The sequence below is a fragment of the Mercenaria mercenaria genome, chromosome 18 (assembly GCF_021730395.1).
Source record: "Mercenaria mercenaria strain notata chromosome 18, MADL_Memer_1, whole genome shotgun sequence".
NCBI lineage: Eukaryota > Metazoa > Mollusca > Bivalvia > Venerida > Veneridae > Mercenaria > Mercenaria mercenaria.
In genome coordinates this window covers 31,360,651-31,382,391 of record NC_069378.1, presented here as the reverse complement: position 1 = coordinate 31,382,391, position 21,741 = coordinate 31,360,651, and the positions used below count along the sequence as shown (strand labels likewise).

General features: G+C 35.5%; 1 protein-coding gene across 2 annotated transcripts; it reads left to right on the top strand.

Moving 5' to 3' along the window:
* Window positions 1-1,291: 1,291 nt before the first annotated feature.
* LOC123539322 (histone-lysine N-methyltransferase EHMT1-like) lies at window positions 1,292-20,107 on the top strand. 2 transcript variants are annotated; one of them, XM_053530205.1, is made up of 5 exons: window positions 1,292-1,757; window positions 11,682-12,134; window positions 12,773-12,874; window positions 18,939-19,145; window positions 19,352-20,107. In XM_053530205.1, the coding sequence occupies exons 2-5, from the start codon at window positions 11,708-11,710 to the stop codon at window positions 19,543-19,545; spliced, it is 930 nt and encodes a 309-aa protein (XP_053386180.1). In that variant the 5' UTR covers window positions 1,292-1,757; window positions 11,682-11,707; the 3' UTR covers window positions 19,546-20,107. The 2 variants fall into 2 exon arrangements, with proteins under 2 accessions (XP_053386180.1, XP_045179821.2); XM_045323886.2 differs by lacking the exon at window positions 1,292-1,757 and adding an exon at window positions 9,189-9,319.
* The last annotated feature ends 1,634 nt before the right edge of the window (window positions 20,108-21,741 follow it).

Sequence of the window (21,741 nt, the reverse complement as noted above, 5' to 3'; positions counted from 1 at the left end):
CGGATCTCACGAGGCGCGCAAGCGCCGAGTGTGATCCGACCTTGCAAAATCCACGAGAGCCGAATACAAAGTCCCAGATCTAGCTACTGTTATAATGACCCTTTTATTATATACCTTTACCATTTTGATTCTTGTTTTGTTCTTGAACGAAATCTTCAATGTTTATCGATAATGAAATAATGGTATTGGTGCCTTTCTATTTCAGTTTATATATACCAGTATATATGTTTTTGAAGCAGGTTTTAAGAAAAAAGTTGATTTTTTGGCCACTTATTCTACTATGCCTAGTGAGAAAAGGTTTGCTAGTTGAAAAAGTGGAAACTATTTTTGCAGTGATATACAGTAGTATAGATAAGTGAGAAGATTTGAGACAAAAAAGGGAAATGAGCCGTGCCATGAGAAAACCAACATAGTGGGTATGCGACCAGCATGGATCCAGACCAGCCTGCGCATCCGCGCAGTCTGGTCAGGCTCCATGCTGTTCGCTTTTAAAGCCTATTGGAATTGGAGAAACTGTTAGCGAACAGCATGGATCCTGACCAGACTGCGCGGATGCGCAGGCTGGTCTGGATCCATGCTGGTCGCATACCCACTATGTTGGTTTTCCCATGGCACGGCTCAAATATGCTAACTTACATTTTTGTAAATTAAGGACTTGGGTTGGCATCTTAATATAAAAATAAGAACACTTCATCTTTCGGAAAATTTTAACTTCAAGATAATGGAATACCAGACCCAACTTTCATTTTTTAAAGTATGAGCAATTATCAAAACATAACATTAACAAGTGTAGTGTGCATTTACAATACTGTACATTACGATTTAAATAGTACGCACTTACATGCAAGTACATTTGTATTTAACTAAAACACAGTATAAATGTGAACAACCATTAAAAACTGTTATTGTCATTTGAAATAAGATAAAAAATTTAGTGACAGGAATTGGATATGTTCAAGATATTATAAAAATCGTCTTTGATATCGGATTTTTGCTATAGATCTATAACTTTTGTCAACATTTCAGTTGATATACAGGAAAAACATATTTTTACGGCATCTTCTATTCATTCATCTGAAAGAAAGTCACAGTTTGAATCTGAAATACTGTCAATTAAGAATATATTTTCCTTGATGTAATTTATAAAATCTCCCCTCAACTCACCGATGACATTGTAATACTGATCGAATGTCTAGTGACGTTCAACGTCATGTGACGCCGTTTGTGACGTCGCATGACGACGTTACCATAGTATGCTAACGTTTGTTGTTATGTAAACAAAATGGCGGGACGGAGACGGGGAAAAACCTCCAAGCTTCAAAGACTTTTTGAGCGTATATGTTGTGCTTTTTGTTTCCGAGATATATGTTGCCGAGAAGAGAATAATAACGACGATTATTATGGTCAGAGTTCTGATGAAGATGATGACGACATAATTGTCACGCGCGTCTATGTGTCTGCAAGTGCAGACAACATTGTCAGACGACATGAAAGGTTTGCTCCAAGAAGTGAAAGCGATGTTGATGTTAGGGTATATGTTGATAAGGAAGCCGACAAGAGACCAAATTTGAAGAAAAGGAACGACAGTAACTGGCAAACACCAGCCACAAACAAAAATATCCGAGAAGAAAGAAAGATGGATATATTCAATGCTATTGAAGTTCAAACAGGAGCTGACTATGACATGTTTGCTGATACGGACATGCTGTCCGAAGACGAGCTTGATGATCATTATGTTGATGATGCCGGTGAACCAGGTGGGATAATTTTACAGTTTGTTTATGTGATCTGTTTTTATTCATGTTTGGTAAATTTTCGTATGCGTTTCGGTAACTTTTATCACCGCAAGTGACTGACAATTTTCCTCATTTATAATCATGTTCAGAACTCGCCTAGAAGAATGTAATCGTGATTTGATAAAAATACTGTACAAGTAAAAAATAGCTTGTGTAACGAACGCTTAAAACTGAAATTGGACAATCGTTTGTTGTTTTATCAACTTTTAGCACTAAATCAAAGACCGTAATTTAACATGCGTCTCTGAAGTTTCTTTTATTGACTTCTGAAATACAGCTGTTAATCAGTCCATAACAAATCTGATTTGATGTGGTAGATGTCTTAAACCATTTTCTAAAAACGCGTTAGTGTTCTTTTTCAGTTCAGAGTTTTAACATCTATTTGCTTTTAACTAGCTTCTAGGCCTAGGCCATGATTAACAGATGTATTTCAGGTTTAACCAATTTTTATGTTTAACTCATGTACTATTTATAAACTTTGAGTTGCTAATGTTGTAACTCTTTTAATAGGTACATCTTTATTATGTTATTAAATATACTATTGTTATTCATGTCGGTCAATAGCTATACATAGCTAATGTTGTCTGTATATTAACACCGACTTTAAATAAAATTTGTATCTTGTATCTTGAGTGTTGCTTTAAACACACCTTTTCTTATCTTTACTTAAATAGAAACACGTGTGACGCGGGAACGGAAATTTATGGAAGGGGGATACATCTTGTGGCGTATATGAAAAGCCGTATATTTTTTACTTCCCCTTTCATATGTTATACAATTGACAAAGTATATAATTTGAAATTAATGTTTAAAGGTAGTTAATCAGATTTTTGATATGTAACCTTTAAAATCCGATGATTTTACACTTATTAGTGTTCATTAAACACTTAATACATGTTGGATTTAAGCTGGAGGTATTTTTTAACTTGATTTTCCTATACTTGTTGACCTATTTTACCCATTTTTAATTCGATAAACATACTTTACCTCAGGAATGATATATATGAAAAATCTATCATATTATAATTGTTATATTTGCATTAATAACTACATGTATATGTATTTATTTGAAATTCATTATAGAAATACCAATCTTAAAAATTACTGTTACCTCCGTTTTCCTATATTGGTTGTACAACTAAGATAGATTAGAAGAAAATAAATTCAGAAGCTATATGACCCGCGTCATGAGAAAACCAACATAGTGCGTTTGCGACCAGCAGTCTGGTCAGGATCCATGCTGTCCGCTTATGGTTTCTCTAAATGCAATAGGCTTTGAATGCGAACAGCATGGATACTGACCAGACTGCGCGGATGCGCAGGCTGGTCTGGATCCATTCTGGTCGCAAAGCCACTATGTAGGTTTTCACATGGCGCGGCTCATATACAGTTTTATAAATTGCCTTTTGGTTCAATTTTTTTAAATATCCAAATATTTATCAAATACAAGAGTATTACCCTTTTTAACTGTATTGAAACGAAACACACAGTTGTTTTTTTTGTTGTTTTTTTTTTCAGAATACTTTTATTAAATGTTCATAAAATCAATAAAACATGCATTTTTAATAGAGATCCAGCTCTACATAATAGGTCTTTTTTTCTTTTTTTTTTTTTTAAATAAACCTGTAACAGAAAAGTTTAAAATGTTGCTTAAATGTGACTGACAACCCTTAGTGGTAGTATAAAAGAATGACATTAAATGAACGTGCACAAACCATCGATACAGTAAAACACCTATCGCTCGAGGTGGCAAAGTGGGTGAGAAAAATGCTCAAATCCGAGTATAAGGATATCCACAAGGTTCGTATGAATTGCTCAGGTGAATCCAGGCGCTCGAATCATTAATGCTCGAGCGAACGGTAGGTGAAGATATTTAAACACTATGGAAAAACATGTTGCTTTTGAATCTTAAATATCATTCTGTTTGTAAAAATTAAATACTACATGTATTCAAACGTCTATCTGTAAACAGTTCGGACATTCCCATGGTATTGTCGGTTCAAAAATGATGGTTGGTTCGTGTTTACAATTAATGACAATATTTACACTGTGATAAAACAATCATGTACACCAGTTCTTTTTATCAAAATTCTATTTACTTTGATGATAATATGATGTATGACGGACATTTTTGACGTCACATTTACATGATTGTATAATAATTATGTTACTGCATTGCTGCTTGTTTTGCCTGTCAAGGTGCACATGCAAGATTATCGTAGTGCAGCTGTTTAAAAAGTGAACGGTACTTGACCGAAGGAGGTTACAGATGCAAACGTGGGTTTAGGACAACTCCAGATTAAAAGCCAGTGGATATAGTATGGAGCGTAGCCGAAACTTTTTCAATATTCCATTAAAATATAACTTAACTGTGCACTACCATAACATTACACTACAAATGTTTCCACATCTCCCGCACTGGCAGTGATTCCACATAAACCCGCATAATAACTGTCCCTACATTATATATCAACGTTTCAACATTAACCACACTACCACTGTTTCCACCCCAGCCGACACTACAACTGTTTCTACTCTAACCCTCACCACCACTATTTCCACCCAAACCGTCAATACCTTTGTTTCCAATCTAACCATATCTACCAATGTTACCACTCTTACCCCCACTTCCACTGTTTCCACTATGACCCTCACTTCCACTGTAATCACTCTAACCCTCCCTACCGCTGTTGCCACTCTAACCCTATCTACCAATGTTTCAACTTTTAACCCTCCCTACACTATTAGCACTCTAACTCTCACTTCCACTGTTTCAACTGTAACCCTCTCTACCACTGTTAGCGGTCTACCCTCACTTTCACTGTTCCCACTCTTACCCTCACTTCCACTGTAATCACTCTAACCCTCCCTACCACTGTTTCCACTCTATCACTGTTAGCACTTTTACCCTCACTTCCACTGTTTCCACTCTTACCATCACATCCAATGTTGCACTCTAACCCTCCCTACCACTGTTTCCACTATTACCCTCATTTCCATTATTTCCACTCTTACCCTCAATTCCACTGTTAGCATCCTAACCCTCCCTACCACTGTTTCCGCTCTAACCCTCCCTACCACTGTTTCCACTATTACCCTCACTTCCATTGTTTCCACTATTACCCTCACTTCCATTTTTTAGCACTCTAACCCTCTCTACCACTGTTAGTACTCTAACCCTCACTTCCATTGTTTCCACTCTAACCCATCTTACCTCTGTTTCCAGCCTTACCCCGAACTAAAACAGTTTCCATCCTTACCCTCACTAACCCTGTTTCCTCTCTAATCCTCTCTACCACAGTTTCAACTCTAACCCTCTCTACCACTGCTTCCACAACACCCGCACTACAGTTGATTCCACACTTTTCTCCAATATCAACGTTTCCACATTAATCCTCACTACCACTGTTTCCACTCTAACCCTCTCTACCACTGTTTAAACTCTAACCCTCATTACCACTGTTTCCAATATAAACCTCTCTACTACCGTTTTCACTCTAACCTGCACTGCCGTTTCCACATTAAGCCACGCTACCACTGTTTCCACCCTTACCCTCACATACACTGATTACACAACACCCGCACTGTAACTGTTTCCACACTAACCTGCACTACTACCGTTTCCACATTAATCCTCACTACCAACCGCACTGCAGCTGTTTCCACTCTGAACTACACTACCACTGTTTCCACACCAATTGCACTGCCACTGTTTCCAAATTTACCCATACTACCGTCGTATCAACATAAAAATACGCTACCACTGTTTCCACACGCTGCCACCGTTTCCACACTAATCCTCACTTGTTTCCACACTTGCATTATCACCGTTTCCACATTAACCAACTGTGCCACAGTTTCCACATTAACCTACCATACCACTAGTCCCACAGTAACCCGCACTACCACTGTTTCCGCACTTGCACTATCAACGTTTCCACATTAACCCACACTACCACTGTTTCCACACTGACTCGCACTGCGTTTTCACACTAACCCGCAATACTAGACTGTTTCCACAAGTATATGTCTTTACATAATTTCCCTTACACTAAAGAGAAATTTGATTGGTTGTCATTTTTGATGCAAGAAAGAATAATTCGTTCCGATAAACACTGAAAAAGCTCGTTCAACTTTTCTGTGACCATTTGACTGATGACAGTTTGTCTCAACTCGTTAGTTTTTACTAACACATGTAGTGAAGTTGTCAGCTATTTGTCAGCAAGATATTTCATTGCATTTATGGAAAAAACAACAAAGGAAAATAAGAATTATTTGATTCCACTGTTATGCGAATATCATTTTCATTTTCGTGTTTGCGGATAAATTTTCGGTCTGTGTGGTCAGCAGTTAATGCAACAAAAACTTCATATCATAAAAAGATGCATTTTAAGACGTCAAAACCCTATCACACATCAAACGATGTGGGCGGCTGCTAATTAACAAACTTGTTCTTTAATATAAAGAATTCGCTCCACCTTGGCAAGTAATAAACTTTAAAAAAAATCTGTAGGTTCAAGAACGGCCAACGACTTTATTAAAAAGTTTTCAATGTCATTTCCTTGGTCTTTATCGTGTTTTTCATAGATTTATGTGTCTTGTAAGTACACGACGCAAATGTTAACCTCGTTTTCCCAGCTAATATCAGGTCAATACTGATATACCGCCTAGCTTCATGACAACAGAGGATTGTAGTCGTTTAAGTTTGACAAAGAGAAGTAAGTCAAAATCGAGTGTGACTTTTATTGGTTTTTGTTCGGGGTTTAAATTCTAAGTTATGTCGAGACGCCTCGTTTGGATATTATTGCTCCTTCAGCATTACTTCTACAGGCAGGAGCAGAACCACCCATTGGCTGTAGCCCAGCTTCACAGTTCCGTCGCATGAAAGAAATTTTTATCCCGGACGTGACTCAAACCCATGCACGTGAAGTGCAAGCCATGTGAAGCCAGTGCAGCAAAAAGTCTATCACGGATGCCCTCAGTATTATCGGTGGATATTCTAACCCTTTTATTGTTATTAAGGGTATCTGTGTACCCTAATGTCCTTAGCTGATAAGGTGTATTATCAGATGTGAACATATATGCCCTTTTCTTAAGGCTACGTCAGTCTAGACGTAGGTAAAATGGGTGGGACAAAAAAGTCATAAAACATGGTAAAAATATCGCTTCGAATTAAGTATATTGTTGTAATAAAGAATCCGTTGGTGTGACCAATTGACAGAATAAAGTCTTAAACATCAAACATTCGTATATTTAAATCACAGTCTTCATTAAACGTAATTACTAGTGCACGTGTAATTTTAATATATATTTGCGAATTCATTTTTTGAAGTGTTCGATCACGACACCATACACTACAGCAAATATAGAAAAAGTAGCTGTGATTGTAAAATTTGTTATATTTTAGTGTTGTAAATCCAATGACGTGGAAAATGTTTGATTCTCTGATGCTAAAATGCACCAAAATACACTTTGCCTTATTGTGACATTGGGAGTTATAAAATACCAAACACATGTTATTAAACCACGCAAATAAAAAAATACATATGAACAATTAGAAGAATTTGCTTTTTGCATACATATCATATCCGTTAAAAATGCATTTTAATTAACACTACGTCCGTATAGGCTAAATTGATTATTTGTTTCCGGTGACCGTGCCAGCATCATGTTTTATTACCGACCACCTCGGCCTTGTATTATACGGAGAATACGGAAATACCCGATGTTTCACGACTGTTTGCTTTACATGTAACTTGGTCCAGATCAATGTGAGTCAGGCGAAACAATGAAGGAAATACTCCCACACTTCCTGTATTATCAGTTATACTTGTGTTTTATGGGGAGCCCTATATTATTGTTTAAAACTATAAGCATACGCATTTCTCCACTTTAAAACGGGACTTAAGACAGCCACGAATGTTATGATAGCTTTACAGTCATACATCGCCTCAATTAAATTGATTTAAACAGAGGCAGAGAGATAAAAACATGTTGTATAATACATATGTATATGTAAATTTGATATCATTTGACAGATTGATAGATACGTACGTACAGTATAACTAAGTAAAACGTATTGAATAACTAGAAAAAAAATTTGATTGCAATTAACTTGTTTACTGATTTATGGTCCTTTATATGTTGTACTCTCATCGGAGTTCATGTATAAATACCGAAAGTGCGGGTAGGCGTGAGGGTTGGGGAGTCCTAACCGTTTCACATATCATCCCTACATTACAAGAGTGTTCTTATTTTTGGACGGAACGTACAAATTAAATGTCAATTCGCTGTAATCTTAGGAATTTAATGATAAAAGGTGACAAAGAAAAGAAATAAAGTCTCACTCAAAAAACATTTCAGTCTGTATCAGGATGCTCGGGACAGAGATTTGAACTCATAATGCCTTTGTTTAAAGTGTGGCAACGATATATTAATTTCTTGTTAAATTTTCTTTCCGGTAATACTTTTTTTCTAATATTTGTCTAAGGCCTGAATACTGACGAACATTGTAAAAAGATTTAGTAAATCTGTTGTTTTTATTACCTCCCTTTATGGCTTTGTCTGTTAAAATTCACGTGCAAGTTATGAACCATGCATATCATCTACCTTGACGGCTTTTTCTTCTGTTTTTAGCATTATGAGGCTTTAACCTTTAGCCTGTTGAACACGACTGATCCTTTCTTTGCGACCTGTGCAGACCAAGATCAGCCTGCACATCCGTGCAGTCTGATCAAGATCTGCACTGTTCGCAATTCAGTCGGTAAATTTTGGTAAGCACCCCTTTCAGTTAATGGTACTGTCCAAATTGGAAGATGGACGAACTCATTTTAGAAATTTAGCAGGGTAAGGGTTAAGGGAACAACAAATCACGGCTCGAGATAAGCAATTTAAAGGAGTTTTAACTATACTGGAATATAATAAACTGTTACTCGTACCATTTTATATATAAATTTTGTTTGGCCTTTGAGGATTCAATTATTAATTACATCTGATAATAACAGCGCAGGCGCTTTTTTTTGGTGATCAAACAAAAAAAAGTAATTAGATGAAATTTTTCAAGGAATCTAAACAGAACATATGTAAAGAAACCACATGGATTCGAGGAAACGTATTTTTTTATGATTGGATTACTACATTGATACCAACTCACGACTTGCACGGTATTTGCGTAAAATCTCTATTTATAAACTTTTAGTAGATCAATCTTATTATATACGCATCCGTAAAATGGTTTAATTCACAGAGAAATTTTATTTATGTTTTTTTTTTTTCGTGGTGAAATTAACTGTAATCAGCAATTCAATAGCATTTTGTAATGCACGAATTACAATTCTTAATCTCGTTTGAAAACATTTTTTTCTGTTTTGACGTGTGTATCAAAAATTCGACTGCGCATGCGTTAGGATATCAGTGAGTTTATATATTAACTAAGCGTTATCTAAAACTTTCAAAACTTTTGCGATATTACGAACGAATTATCTTTCAACTGCTTAAACTTTGGATATTGTCGACGAAATAAGGTACACATATTTACTCTTCTCTCACTAGTATTTAATATTTCAGTAGCTCAGTTCATATACAAATAACAGTAAAGCTCTTTATATCAGCGTATTGTTTGAATATTATTTAAATAGCAAAGTATTTATTCTTCTCTACTTCATAACAAAAATTATGACGGGTATAACAAATATTATAAATCTACTGAAGAGAATCACACATACCGGTTTTGAAAAGCTTTTATTCACTGAATCGAAAACTGAAGGGATGCTTTGTCTTGTTATAACGATATGTAACCATGTTGCACTGTAAACATCGTTGAAATAAAACGAGTTCATATGTCTTTGAGCAGCTTCATTAAAAAAATATTGGATCAATGAACGTACTGTAAAAAAAAGATCTAAATAAATTACTACAATCGCAGTGCTCTATCTGCAACAGCTACGAGGCTAACATACAGTGTTATTACATGACTCCTTGTGTAAATTGCCAGTCCATAGTTTGCACTGTTGACCAGTCTATAGTTCAACACTAAATTTTGCTCGACTGAAGTAAAAACAAAATGAGGAGAACAAAAATTAATTGCATTCCTTATGTCATGTAATAAAACAATTGTTGAATGACTTGCCTGTCAATGGTCAAAACTTTCGTACCTCGGGCAATAGTTTTAACTATTGACCGGCAAGCCATTCAATATGTGTATATTATATGGCATTTAGAAAATATTCAAATATTATATGCTTAGTTAGCCTTACTTTGTTTTTGACCGCTTGTAATTACTACAATCACGTGTAATAAAATTGTAAATTGTTCGATGACCGAGTCCTTTAAATGCTGCGAGTCGATAACTTTATGGTTTAGCCTGCTGGCGGCAAGTGATTGCGCCTTTGCGAGCAGTGCAGACCATGATCAGTCTGCACATAAGTTAAAAGTTTGTTTTGAATAGTTAGACTTCAAAAGAACAGCCTGTAGCTAAACAACAGAAAAATATTCAGGAAAAATCATATTATGTCATTCTCGTGCCACATAAATACATTTTTACAATATTCCACGTAAAATTCCACTTTACAACGGGTATTTGCTTGTTTTTTTTATAATATAAAAACAACTATTTATGAACACACTACATAGCTGATCTTTTATTCTATATAAAACAGAAAAACTTCCAATGAGAATCAATTTTAAAGGTGTGTATCCGACAACTTTTTAAAAAGATTTCCCAATGCTATTTTTTAAAATGGGGTCATGTTTGATGCAAGAAGAATATTTTGCAATCAAACAAACACTATGTAATTCAGCTCAAAAATGAGACCCCGGCTTATAGTGGTGACCTACTGTTACTACGATAAATTCTGCAATGCAATTATTTCATGGTGGACATGCTACCGAAATGGCAAGCAAAGATCTGTCATGTGATTGCAGCAATGGAAGGAAGGAAAAATCTGTATTTTTCTGGATCTTAATTAATATCCGGTTTTGATTTTTTTTTTCTCGCTTTATGATCAACATGAAAATTTTAACTCTTTTATGACAAGCCTGCTTGATACTAGTTTGGAACAGTATATATGTCTACTGATTAAAAGACACGAAAGACAATCTTGAAATTCGCAAATAATGATACCAAGATATCTTTGGAGTAATTACACACAAAAAAACATGTCCTATTTTTCTGCGAAAACATTTGCAAGTATCAGAATGGCGGAATATTTTTTCGTTTACATTTAGTTTCATTTGTATCTAACAACATATGATTTATATATTTTGTAAATTTGCATTTCCTATGAGTCACAGTAAGACACTGACTAAATTTAAGGTTTCGTATATGGTTAGGTTTTGTTTTTTACAGTATATATTTTTGATCCGGTGAATAAACTTCACAAGTATTGATATTATGTTTAGGCCTATTGTGACCTTGCTTAATAAGTACATGTATATTTATAATGCTGATTCAGACGTATTTCTGGTTACACTGTAGTTAAAATGACCATTACCTTAATATGAGATGAAATAAAGTTAAAATGACATTTGACACACCTATTTCCGGTTAACAACCAATAAAACTTTTCATACTTAACGGAAATCATGAATGAGATATATATATATGTTACATATATATGGTGTTAAATATACGTTACTATAAGTAATTAGCCAAAGGGTCTTGTTCAAAATGCGTTACCTCAGCTTAAAATCTTGTCATTGGAAAAGACCGAACTATTAATAGTTAGTAAATTCGAATTAACAAAATTATTTCACAAAATACTTGTTCATAACTACAAATTCATGTAAATTAGACCCCGGTGGCTAATTAAAGAAGCGGATGTCACAGTTTGTGTACGTTACATGTACTAACATTTTTTTTTTAAAAAGGATATCTTTTTTTTTCAGGAAGTGTGAACTAAGAAACGGGCAAAATGACAGTGGAAAAAATCAAGCGCAGCCAATCTATGTGGAGTATGTCTACATCAAAATATCCGGTTCAGAGACTAAGTATTCCGGCGAGATCGCCTTCAGTCGTTTCCGCATCAAACTGGAGCCTCTCTGACAGCTCTCCGAGTTCTAGAAGTGTTATTAGCAGATTTCGGAAACGCTCGCGAGACAAACAGTTGCAGACGATACGTTATTCGAGCGGACCGTGTCTCTGCGGAGATGTGGACGCTGTGGACTCAAATGGAAGATCTCTCTTGTTTTATTCAGCTCGGTATGGGCAGCTGGACCCGGCCGTGCAGCTTGTTGAAGCCGGCTGCAGCCCGAACCAGCAAGATGTTCTTGGTAACACACCGTTACACGAAGCCATTGAGAAAGGTCATCTTGACATTGCTGAAGTATTTCTAAAAGATGGTGAGTTAAGACCGAAATAATCAGCTGATATTTTTTTCTTCTGTTATATGTGATCTCGTATACTAGAGAGATGCTTATTTCTTTTTAGCGTTTTTTTGGGGGGAGAGGGGTGGGGGGTCAGAAAAAAATGTTTCAGGAAACCATAGTTTAATACAGCAAGATATTAATTTAGAACAGGGATAAATGTCATGATGACAAAGCCTGTTGGTACCAACTGTTGAACGGTACCAGCTCTGGAACAAAATGTATTTTCTTTCAGGAAATGAGAGACTGAGTATTACTTATGGTCATCTTTTTTTGCAATGTTTGTTGGTATTCACCGTCGTTATGTGGTCTGAGTTCGTATTTGCTACCTAAGTTCTATGTCAAATGATTCAAACGTAATACGATTATATTACAGTATACTACTTTGTCAAATGTCCATTTAGTGAGAATAGTATATACATGTGTTTATAATATGAGTGTACAATATAGAATTTAACCTATTTTGAATGTCAAGTCATTAAAAGAGAGAGACAGTCAAGTCTCTGAAATAGAGAGACAATCAAGTCACTGAAAATGGTCTATACCGTTTACTTTAAGAGATTATGTTGCGGCTATATGCATGCAAGAAATAATAGCCGTTGTCGATTTTTTAGGTAAAACAGACGTAAACGTGTGTGGATTTAACGGTGAGACACCTCTGATGGCGTCAGTCACACGCGGTCAGCTGGACGCAGTTAAACTACTAGTGCGGCACGGTGAGTGAAAATTTAGGTCAAGAACTACTCTGAAAATTACATCCTCTAACTGTTTTATAATTAATTTTTTTTTTTTTCAAGAATAGCTCGTTCGTATATGAAAACGTACCCAGTGTTGCAAATGCTTTTCCAGCTAGACAAGAGCATATAGGGCATGAAATATACAGGCACAAATGCTGGAAAACATTTAAATGGTGCACGTTATATCTGAATGTGCAAAAAAATCCAGCTAATAGGACGGGTCCTACAGTTTTCAGTTGTTAAGCGAAAGAGGCACACATTTTACGCGGCCTTGACCTTGGTCTTATCAAAGGTATATCTGATGACATGATTTATGATCTAAAAAGTACGTAACGCATTAGGAGTGCAACAAGATCATATGGGTGGATAACAGTGAATCTTTTATGGAAACCCACTTATGTTTATGATGTCAGTGTGGCAATGCAATAAAAAATAAACAGAAAAGGAGGTGAATCGCTGTATATTTTGCAATAAACAACGGTTGACGCGTGGACCGGAGACAAATATAATCCGCGCAGTCTGGTCAGGATCCATACTGTTTGCTGTCAAAGCCTATTGCAATTACAGAAACCGTTAGCGAACAGCATGGATCCTGACCAGACTGCGCGGATGCGCAGGCTGGTCTGGATCCATGCTGGTCATAAATGCCTTATGTTGGTTTTTTCATGGTGCGGCTCATTTGCACTCGCTCCACCATACTTTTGCGCGTGTTTAAAGTACATCATAAATAAAACATACAACACGTTTACAAATATTTTCTTGCACTTTAAAACAGGATTAAACGTAATAAATAAATTAGATAAAGAATAATAAGGATATCAAGTATCTTAGATTGTTGGTAATTATTTATTAGTTCGCCATCCTCGTTTGTGTAAATCAATGTTCTATGACTTTTATAAACATCTTTAACTTTGACTCAAGTGTTAGAACAAATAAGCCACAGACGAAAGTTGACGTAAAATAGTAAATTTAAGTACACACAAGTTGCTCTTTTTCGTTTTCACACATGCTCGTCTATAATACGATAAAGTACTTCTCACTCCTTAAAAGCATGCAACACTTTTAATTTAATTTTTGTGGATTTTTTATAGATTAAATATCGACATCTTTTAAATGTTTTTTTTTTTTTGTACAAAAAAAGTCATGTAAATGCGTTTAACAGATGCCAGAAATTCCACAGCCTTAAAACCGTATCCGTGCATCTATTTGAGCGCTAGAGATTATGAATTATGAACAATCTCGAAAAAAAATACGCCAGAACGAAAAATATCTACAAACCACCAAGAATTTAAATAATTTACGCCTGCCACATGTTTGAAACTCGTATGACTTTTTTCAACATAAATATTATGACGTGATCACGTTATTTGTAACCGTTGCGCTTTTATGGGGAAATGGAACAGTTGCGTGGATTTTTTATATAGGCAAAGAAGGTAAATTTTAACTAGCGGGGAGAATTTTCTTAAACTTTGCATGATCATAGAGCATCATATTAAAAACAAATTTATGAAAAAAAAATTTGGGGTCCCGGTGCTACTTTTTGAGTTATCTGCCCCTGAATGTGAGTTTTTTGCTCTTTTATGTCATTTTCAAGGGCAGATAACTCAAGGTAATAGTTAGTTACACTTCATTTGATTTCAGATTAGTGTTTGTTACTTTATTTCATGCAACTGTACAAAATTTGCAGGCATTCTAGGTGACGGATTTTATTCTATAGTCGCTTACGCAAACAAATAGAAAATTTCTTCCAATTATGCCCCTTTTTTCAAGAAAAAAGCCGTATGTTTACTCATTGAAACACAGCAAAAATTCTGTTTGATAGAATGGTTTAAAACTTTGCATAATGACTGGAAATGTAATAACAAAAAGTAACGTGAAATGAAATAACGTATCCGTATGCTAGATTTTGAGTTATCTGCCCTTGAAAATGACCTAAAAGAGCAAAAATCTCGCATTCAGGTGCAGATAACTCAAAAAGTAGCACCGGGACCCCCAGATTTTTTTGCATAAATTTGTTTCTAATAGGGTGCTCTATGATCATGCAAAGTTTAAGAAAATTCTCCCCGCTAGTTAATTTTTTTCCTCCTTTGCCTATGTAAAAACCCCACACAACTGTGGCATTTCCCCTTATGTTAAATCGGTAATATTTGATAAAAAAAATATGGAAAAAGCAAAACATGCAAAAAAAAAAATGTTTGTTTTACATGTAAGATCAAAATATTTTTTACTTGTGAACACCAGATTTTACATTACAAAGTACTGTATCTGGTGTTCGGTTGGTAAAAAAGGTGTTCTCAATCGGCGAAAAATGTGTTCACTCGGTGAAAGGTGGTATTCACTGGGTGTCTAATGCGAAAACAAATTCTCTGTTTGACAAATATCATAAACATTTTTTATTAATTATAAAATCATAAAATCACTTTTACGAAGGATTAACTGTTTCCTAAAACTGGCACATTATAATGTAAACTGTTTTGAGATCAGTCGCAAAATTCGAACTTCTTATTTTTTTTCTGAGCAAAAATTTTAAATTAAGCATTTGCAAGAGTGCTCTCCAGTCTAATAACCTTGTATACTGATTGATTACTATCACGAGTGTTCTACAAAGCCGACATTCATGTTTTCCTCGTTCATCATTGCTTGTATCCAATATGTAATGATAAGAAATACAAAAATGGTATCAAACGCCAGACTTACAAAGACATATATCGCTATTCAAGAAATAAATTGATATAATTATACTTAACACACTATATCAGGGGGGTGGACGGTATACAAAACAAGTTTTAGCGCACCGAAATCACTTTAAAGAATACTGTAAAATAATATGATTTCTCGAGGCAAAACGTTCCTTATTCTTAAAATTGGGCGCTGAAGAAAATTCACTTGTAGGAATATTTACAATAATAATGTCGCTTTCCGCGAGATTTTATTTTTACAAATTCGGACAGTTAACGAATATGGCAAAAGTTAAACCCTCGCAAAAATTCCTGATTTCACAGTATATCAAAAGTTTTCGACTATTGCTTTAGATATTTACTTTAGTTATTCTAAGCCTTTTTTCCCAGTGTTTTACAGTTTTTTATGCCCTTACATTTATGGGGATGGGGGTCCAACTCCTCGCACATTATTGGCCTGGTTTGCTTCAACCATTCACAGATGAACAAGCTTGATGTGCAGATGACCATAATGGAAGGAACTTTTGATGTAACTACTTTTACCGCAGTTATAGCCCTTTGATAGTTTTGCTCTGTAAATATAGAGATAAATCTTGTGTGGCCAACTCCTCAAACACTATTGAAAGGATATGCTTGAAAGTTTGACAGATGAAGGCCCTTGATGTGAAGATGACCATTAATAATGGACATTTTTCTGTATCTATTTTCTAGTAATATGTCCCTTTTTAATTTCACAAAATAGGCCATAATGAAAAAAATTTGGTGTGTTCAACTCCTTAAGCCCTTTTTAATGAATGGAGTCAATGTTGCTCAGATGCACAACCTTATCTAAATATGACCATAAAGAACGGGCTATGGCTATTTTGACCAGTGTATGACCCTTAATTAATTTCACTATATAGGGTATAGTGAAGAAATTTTGCGTGTTCAACTCATTATTCTCTTTGAAGGAATCGGTTCAAAGCTGCATGGTTGAAGAACCGTGGTATTAGATTGCGCAGTATGTCGGGGTGCTCGTGTCCTGTGAACACAATCCTAGTTTTAAATACTAAATCCCTTTTTTGAAAATTTGAATTGAAAAAAAAAGTGAAGTAAAACCAGAAAATCCACTGGCATTTAAGATTTTCTAATTTATGCTAAACAGTGTGTGCATTTGGTGTGTGGTACATTTCTTGTCATAACATTTTAAAGGCATTCAGATCGTAACAAAACAGAAACACTCAATATATTTATCAGTTTCTAAGAGATATGATTTAATGTTTAAATAAATGTTAAAATAAATGTTTAAACAGTTAACCGAAGCCATTGAGTCTGTCTGCATGGTATTGGGTTCATTGCAATACAACTGAAATAACGCTATCCGAATTATTTTAATGAAAACAGTAAGTGAGGAATCGGGCATATGGCACAAGATCACAGTTATTTGCCCTTGGTTGACCAAGGAAATGGTTACGCGGAAAAAAAGTTTCTCTGTTTGATAGTGAATATTGCTGAAATTTTGAGGGAAAGACCTGCAATAACTGGCATAATTGAATAGAGGAGATATGAAATAGTACGTACACGTACAATTTGACAGAGAATTCAGAATATGCATAACATGACTTTTTGATAGGGCCAATTTTGCCTGTTTGCGGCCGTCTAGAGAGTATTCTTCATACGCATCTAATTTGGTTCAAAATGGTGGGGAAAAAAAGAGCCGGTCAACTCCATGTTTATTGTGGCTGGAATTTTTTCTCTTGAATAGTTTTGTTGAGTGCAGGTATTTTAGGGGGTTTGGAATGCATGCAAAATTGCAATAGTGTCCAATGTCTATATAGAATATATAGAATATATAGTAAAAATAACTGTGGTCTTATGCCATATTAGGCTGGTCATTGTGGGATTGAACAAATTCCAACATAAACATTTCGTGTGGAATAAGTAGTATGTAAGAAAATGAAACACAGAAAAAAAAAGTTCTCAGAAATATTATGGCACATTTTGGAGGAACTACATTGGAATGCTGAAGTATTTTGGCTGTTACTGCGGACCATATGCTGTATTGTTCTACTGCTGGTATACCATAGCATAAATGTTTGCGTTGAATATCAGGAAAAAAAACAAACAATTTTAAGATTTTGTTACGTTAAGTATTTTATCATCATTGTCAAAAACGATCGGGGTGTCATGAAAGAATTGAAACCACTGCCTTACCCTTGCATGATCGTAAGAGGCGACTAATAGGGTCTTAACACTTGGTTTTGCAGTAACTCTGTGATTCCAGCAGGTATGCAAATTTTGATTCCAAACCTCATATTTTTATTTCGATGTAAATGAGATGTGGAACCAAAATTTGTAGTCCTGTTTGGCGCCATATAACCTATATTGTGTTGGTGCGCCGTAAAACCCAAATAAATAGATAAAAACCATCGGGGTGTCAAAATTCAGAACATAGGTGTCATAATTCAGAACACAGCACTTCTAATCAAATTTATACATACATATTTTTAAAACAAACTTGTTGGTATTGGAGTTAAAAGGGGTTGAACATTAAACGTCATGAACAAGATAAAACCTTCATAGGGGTTTTATAAAACAAAGTATATACAGATGGGTGGGGTACTTGCAATGATAACATCAGTATTTGCTCGAAATTCATAATCAGTCACAGCAATTGTTTATAAAATGCTTCTTGAACTGCTTTATTATGTAATGCATGCAGGTGAATAAAGAAATGATAAACTAATATTTTGTTAAATTGATTTTTAGATAACTTTGCAATACTTTGTTTAATTAAAATCTACAGGAAGCTGCCATTGAATATGACCTCGTTTTCAGAGTTTGGCTTTGACTTTCATTTTTTTTTCATAAATAACTAAAATTATAAATCATCAATAATTTAAAACTTTATGTTGGAATTAGTTTAAAATTCTGACATTATTTCTAGTAACATAACAGGCTTATATAAAGCCTTCAACAAATTCTCAAGTTTGCGGTTTAATACAAGCTAAATTTAACATAGTTATTATCGCTTATGTATTACAATTTTTATATTCATAAACTTTATTAACCGATAAGTCTTTCAAGCCGTCGATGATAACGCGTGTTAAATAGGTTATCTTGCCACAGGGTCGGTCGTGATCAAAACATTTCAAAATAGGTCTATTTGGACGAAAAACAATATTAGAATGTCAAAGAGCCATATCGAAATAACAACTGCGCCCGGAAACAAATCTGATTTTGGTAGTGGCTGTAGCCCCGATGTGATGATTTTGGGCACAAATTGTCATCAAACAGAAAAATATGATTACAAGCAAATACGTAAGGTCTAAGTATACGTCAGCGTGTATATAAATGTTGACATCATGCGCTTTTTATGATTTCAGGAGCTGACGTGAATGCCTGTGATGCCGTTGATAACCCTCCAATTTACAGAGCTCTACAACGAGGCTGGAACGAAATTGCAGAATTTCTTATAGACCATCAGTGTGACGTCAATAAAACAACAGCCAATGGAATGTCGTGTTTCTTTGCGGCTGCGCATTGTAATAAAATACATATTGGAAACATTGCAAGACGTCTTTTAAAAACAGGTACAGTCTATTCAAATGGTGTGTCCGTACTCTGATAAGACCGTTTATCAATTCTAGATTTTTTTTGGATAAAATCTAGTCTCGCTTGACATTTAAGTCTCATTCTGTAAAGTTCTAATTGACGTTAAAGCATATAAATGACGCCAGATATGGCGTCTAATGAATGCTCTGGACATTGTTATAACGTTTTTTACATTTCGTTTCAGATTATGATTTTAAGAAAGACACCGAGTGGCTGGCTACCGAGGGTTGCCCAGTATCTATAAAAGATGATCCTAAACATCACAATAAACTTATGGTAAAAGCCCGGCTCCAGTCTCCAAAGAAATCGTCTCTTTTAAGCAGTGGGAAAAGAAAATTTGTTAAAACATTTAGAAGTCTTTCAAAGGATTCTAGATGATGGATGCCAGCTTGAATAAAAACTTCATGCGCTTTCCAAACTGGCGCACATTCTCAGTGTTTACGTGCGAAAGAAATCTATAGCGGACGTGTACATACATGGGATGTTGCACGTGGTTCTTTAGGACACATATCGTGTGCTTAAGACAGACCTAATTAACGCATTGCCTGTTGCAGTTTAATTTCCAGTGCCATGTCAATGTCAAGTTTGACCTAGTTAAAACCAGCATTGATATCAACCGCGACTTTGTATCCTTGACGGAGATGTCTCTGATCTCATAACCTCAGGGTCAAGGTCGCAACCTTAGAGGTCAAATCATATTAATTTTTGATGAGTAATGCATACTCGTCAGGAACATCAGACTTACACAAGAAAAACACGTGCAATGAACGAAAGGGTACTCGTAAATTACAGCCATCATATGTATCATGCCTGTAATCGGAACGATATTTACGGACTCATTTTATCAGAAAAAATTTACATCATCAATCCATGAGATAGTGTGATATTTCTTTGTGCTTTTGTTCTTCTTTTGTTATTGTTATTAATAATATTAAACCAGTTTTGCATTTTCTATATTAATAGCATGTTTCTTTGTTTTATCAAAGGGCCTCCGTGGCCGAGTGGTTAAGGTCGATGACTTCAAATCACTTGCTCCTCAGCGAGGTGGGTTCGAGCGAGGGCGTTTAGTTCTTCATGTGAGGAAGCCATCCAGCTGGCTTACGGTGTGGCCGATGGTTCTACCCATGTTTCCGCCCGTAATGAAATAATGCACGGAGGGGCACCTGGAATCTTCCTGCACCATCAAAACTGGAAAGTCGTCATATGACGTTAAACCCAAGAAAAAATAAAAACAAGAGGACCATGATGGACCTGAATCGCTCACCTGTCTCCACATGACCCAATTTTCATGAAGATCCATTGAAACATATGGCTTCTAGAGAGGACACAAGGTTTTTCTATTATTTGACCTAATGACCTAGTTTTTGAAGGCACATGACCCAGTTTTGAACTTGACATAGATATTATCAAGATGAACATTAACACCAGTTTTCATGAAGATCTCATGAAAAGTGTGGTCTCTAGAGAGGTCACAAGGTTTTTCTATTTTTATACCTACTGACCTAGTTTTGAAACACGTGACCCAGTTTCAAACTTTATCTAGATATCATCAAGGTGAACATTCAGACAAATTTTCATGAAGATCCATTGAAAAATATGGCCTCCGGAGTGGTCAAAATGTTTTTATATTTTTAGACCTACTGACCTAGTTTTTGACCGTAGTTGACTCAGTTTCGAACCTGACCTAGATATCATCAAGATGAATGCTCAGACCAATTTTCATACAGATCCCATGAAAAATATGGCCTCTAGATAGGTCACAAGGTTTTTTATTATTTGACCTACTGACCTAGTTTTTGATGGCAATTCATCCAGTTTCAAACTTGACCTAGATATCATTAAGATAAACATTCTGACCAATTTTCATGAAGATCCGTTGAAAAGTATGGCCTCTAGAGAGGTCACAAGGTTTTTTCTAATTTTTAGACCTACTGACCTAGTTTTTGACGCAGTTGACCCAGTTTTGAACTTAACCTAGATATTATTAAGATGAACATTCAAACCAACTTTCATACAGATCCCATGGCCTCTAGAGAGGTCACAAGGTTTTTCTATTATCTGACCTACTGACCTAGTTTTTGACGGCACGTAACCCAGTTTCAAACTTGACCTAGATATCATCAAGATAAACATTCTGACCAATTTTGATGAAGATCCATTGAAAAGTATGGCCTCTAGGGAGGTCACAAGGTTTTTCTATTTTTAGACCTACTGACCAAGTTTTTGACCGCACATGACCCAGTTTCGAACTTGACCTAGATATTATCAAGATGAACATTCTTACCAACTTCCATAAAGATCCCATGAAAAATGTGACCTCTAGAGTGGTCACAAGCAAAAGTTTACGGACGGACGCACGGACGACGGACGCCACGCGATCACAAAAGCTCACCTTGTCACTTTGTGACAGGTGAGCTAAAAATGTTTGATCATTAAGAAATGAGAAGTATCAAAATTAGGTTTATCGTAGAATAACCCGAGTTTGGAGTTCTTATGCGTATGAATATATCACGAAGGCCGATAATTATGGGTCCATTACCTTAACCCTTACCCTGCTAAATTTCTAAAATGAAC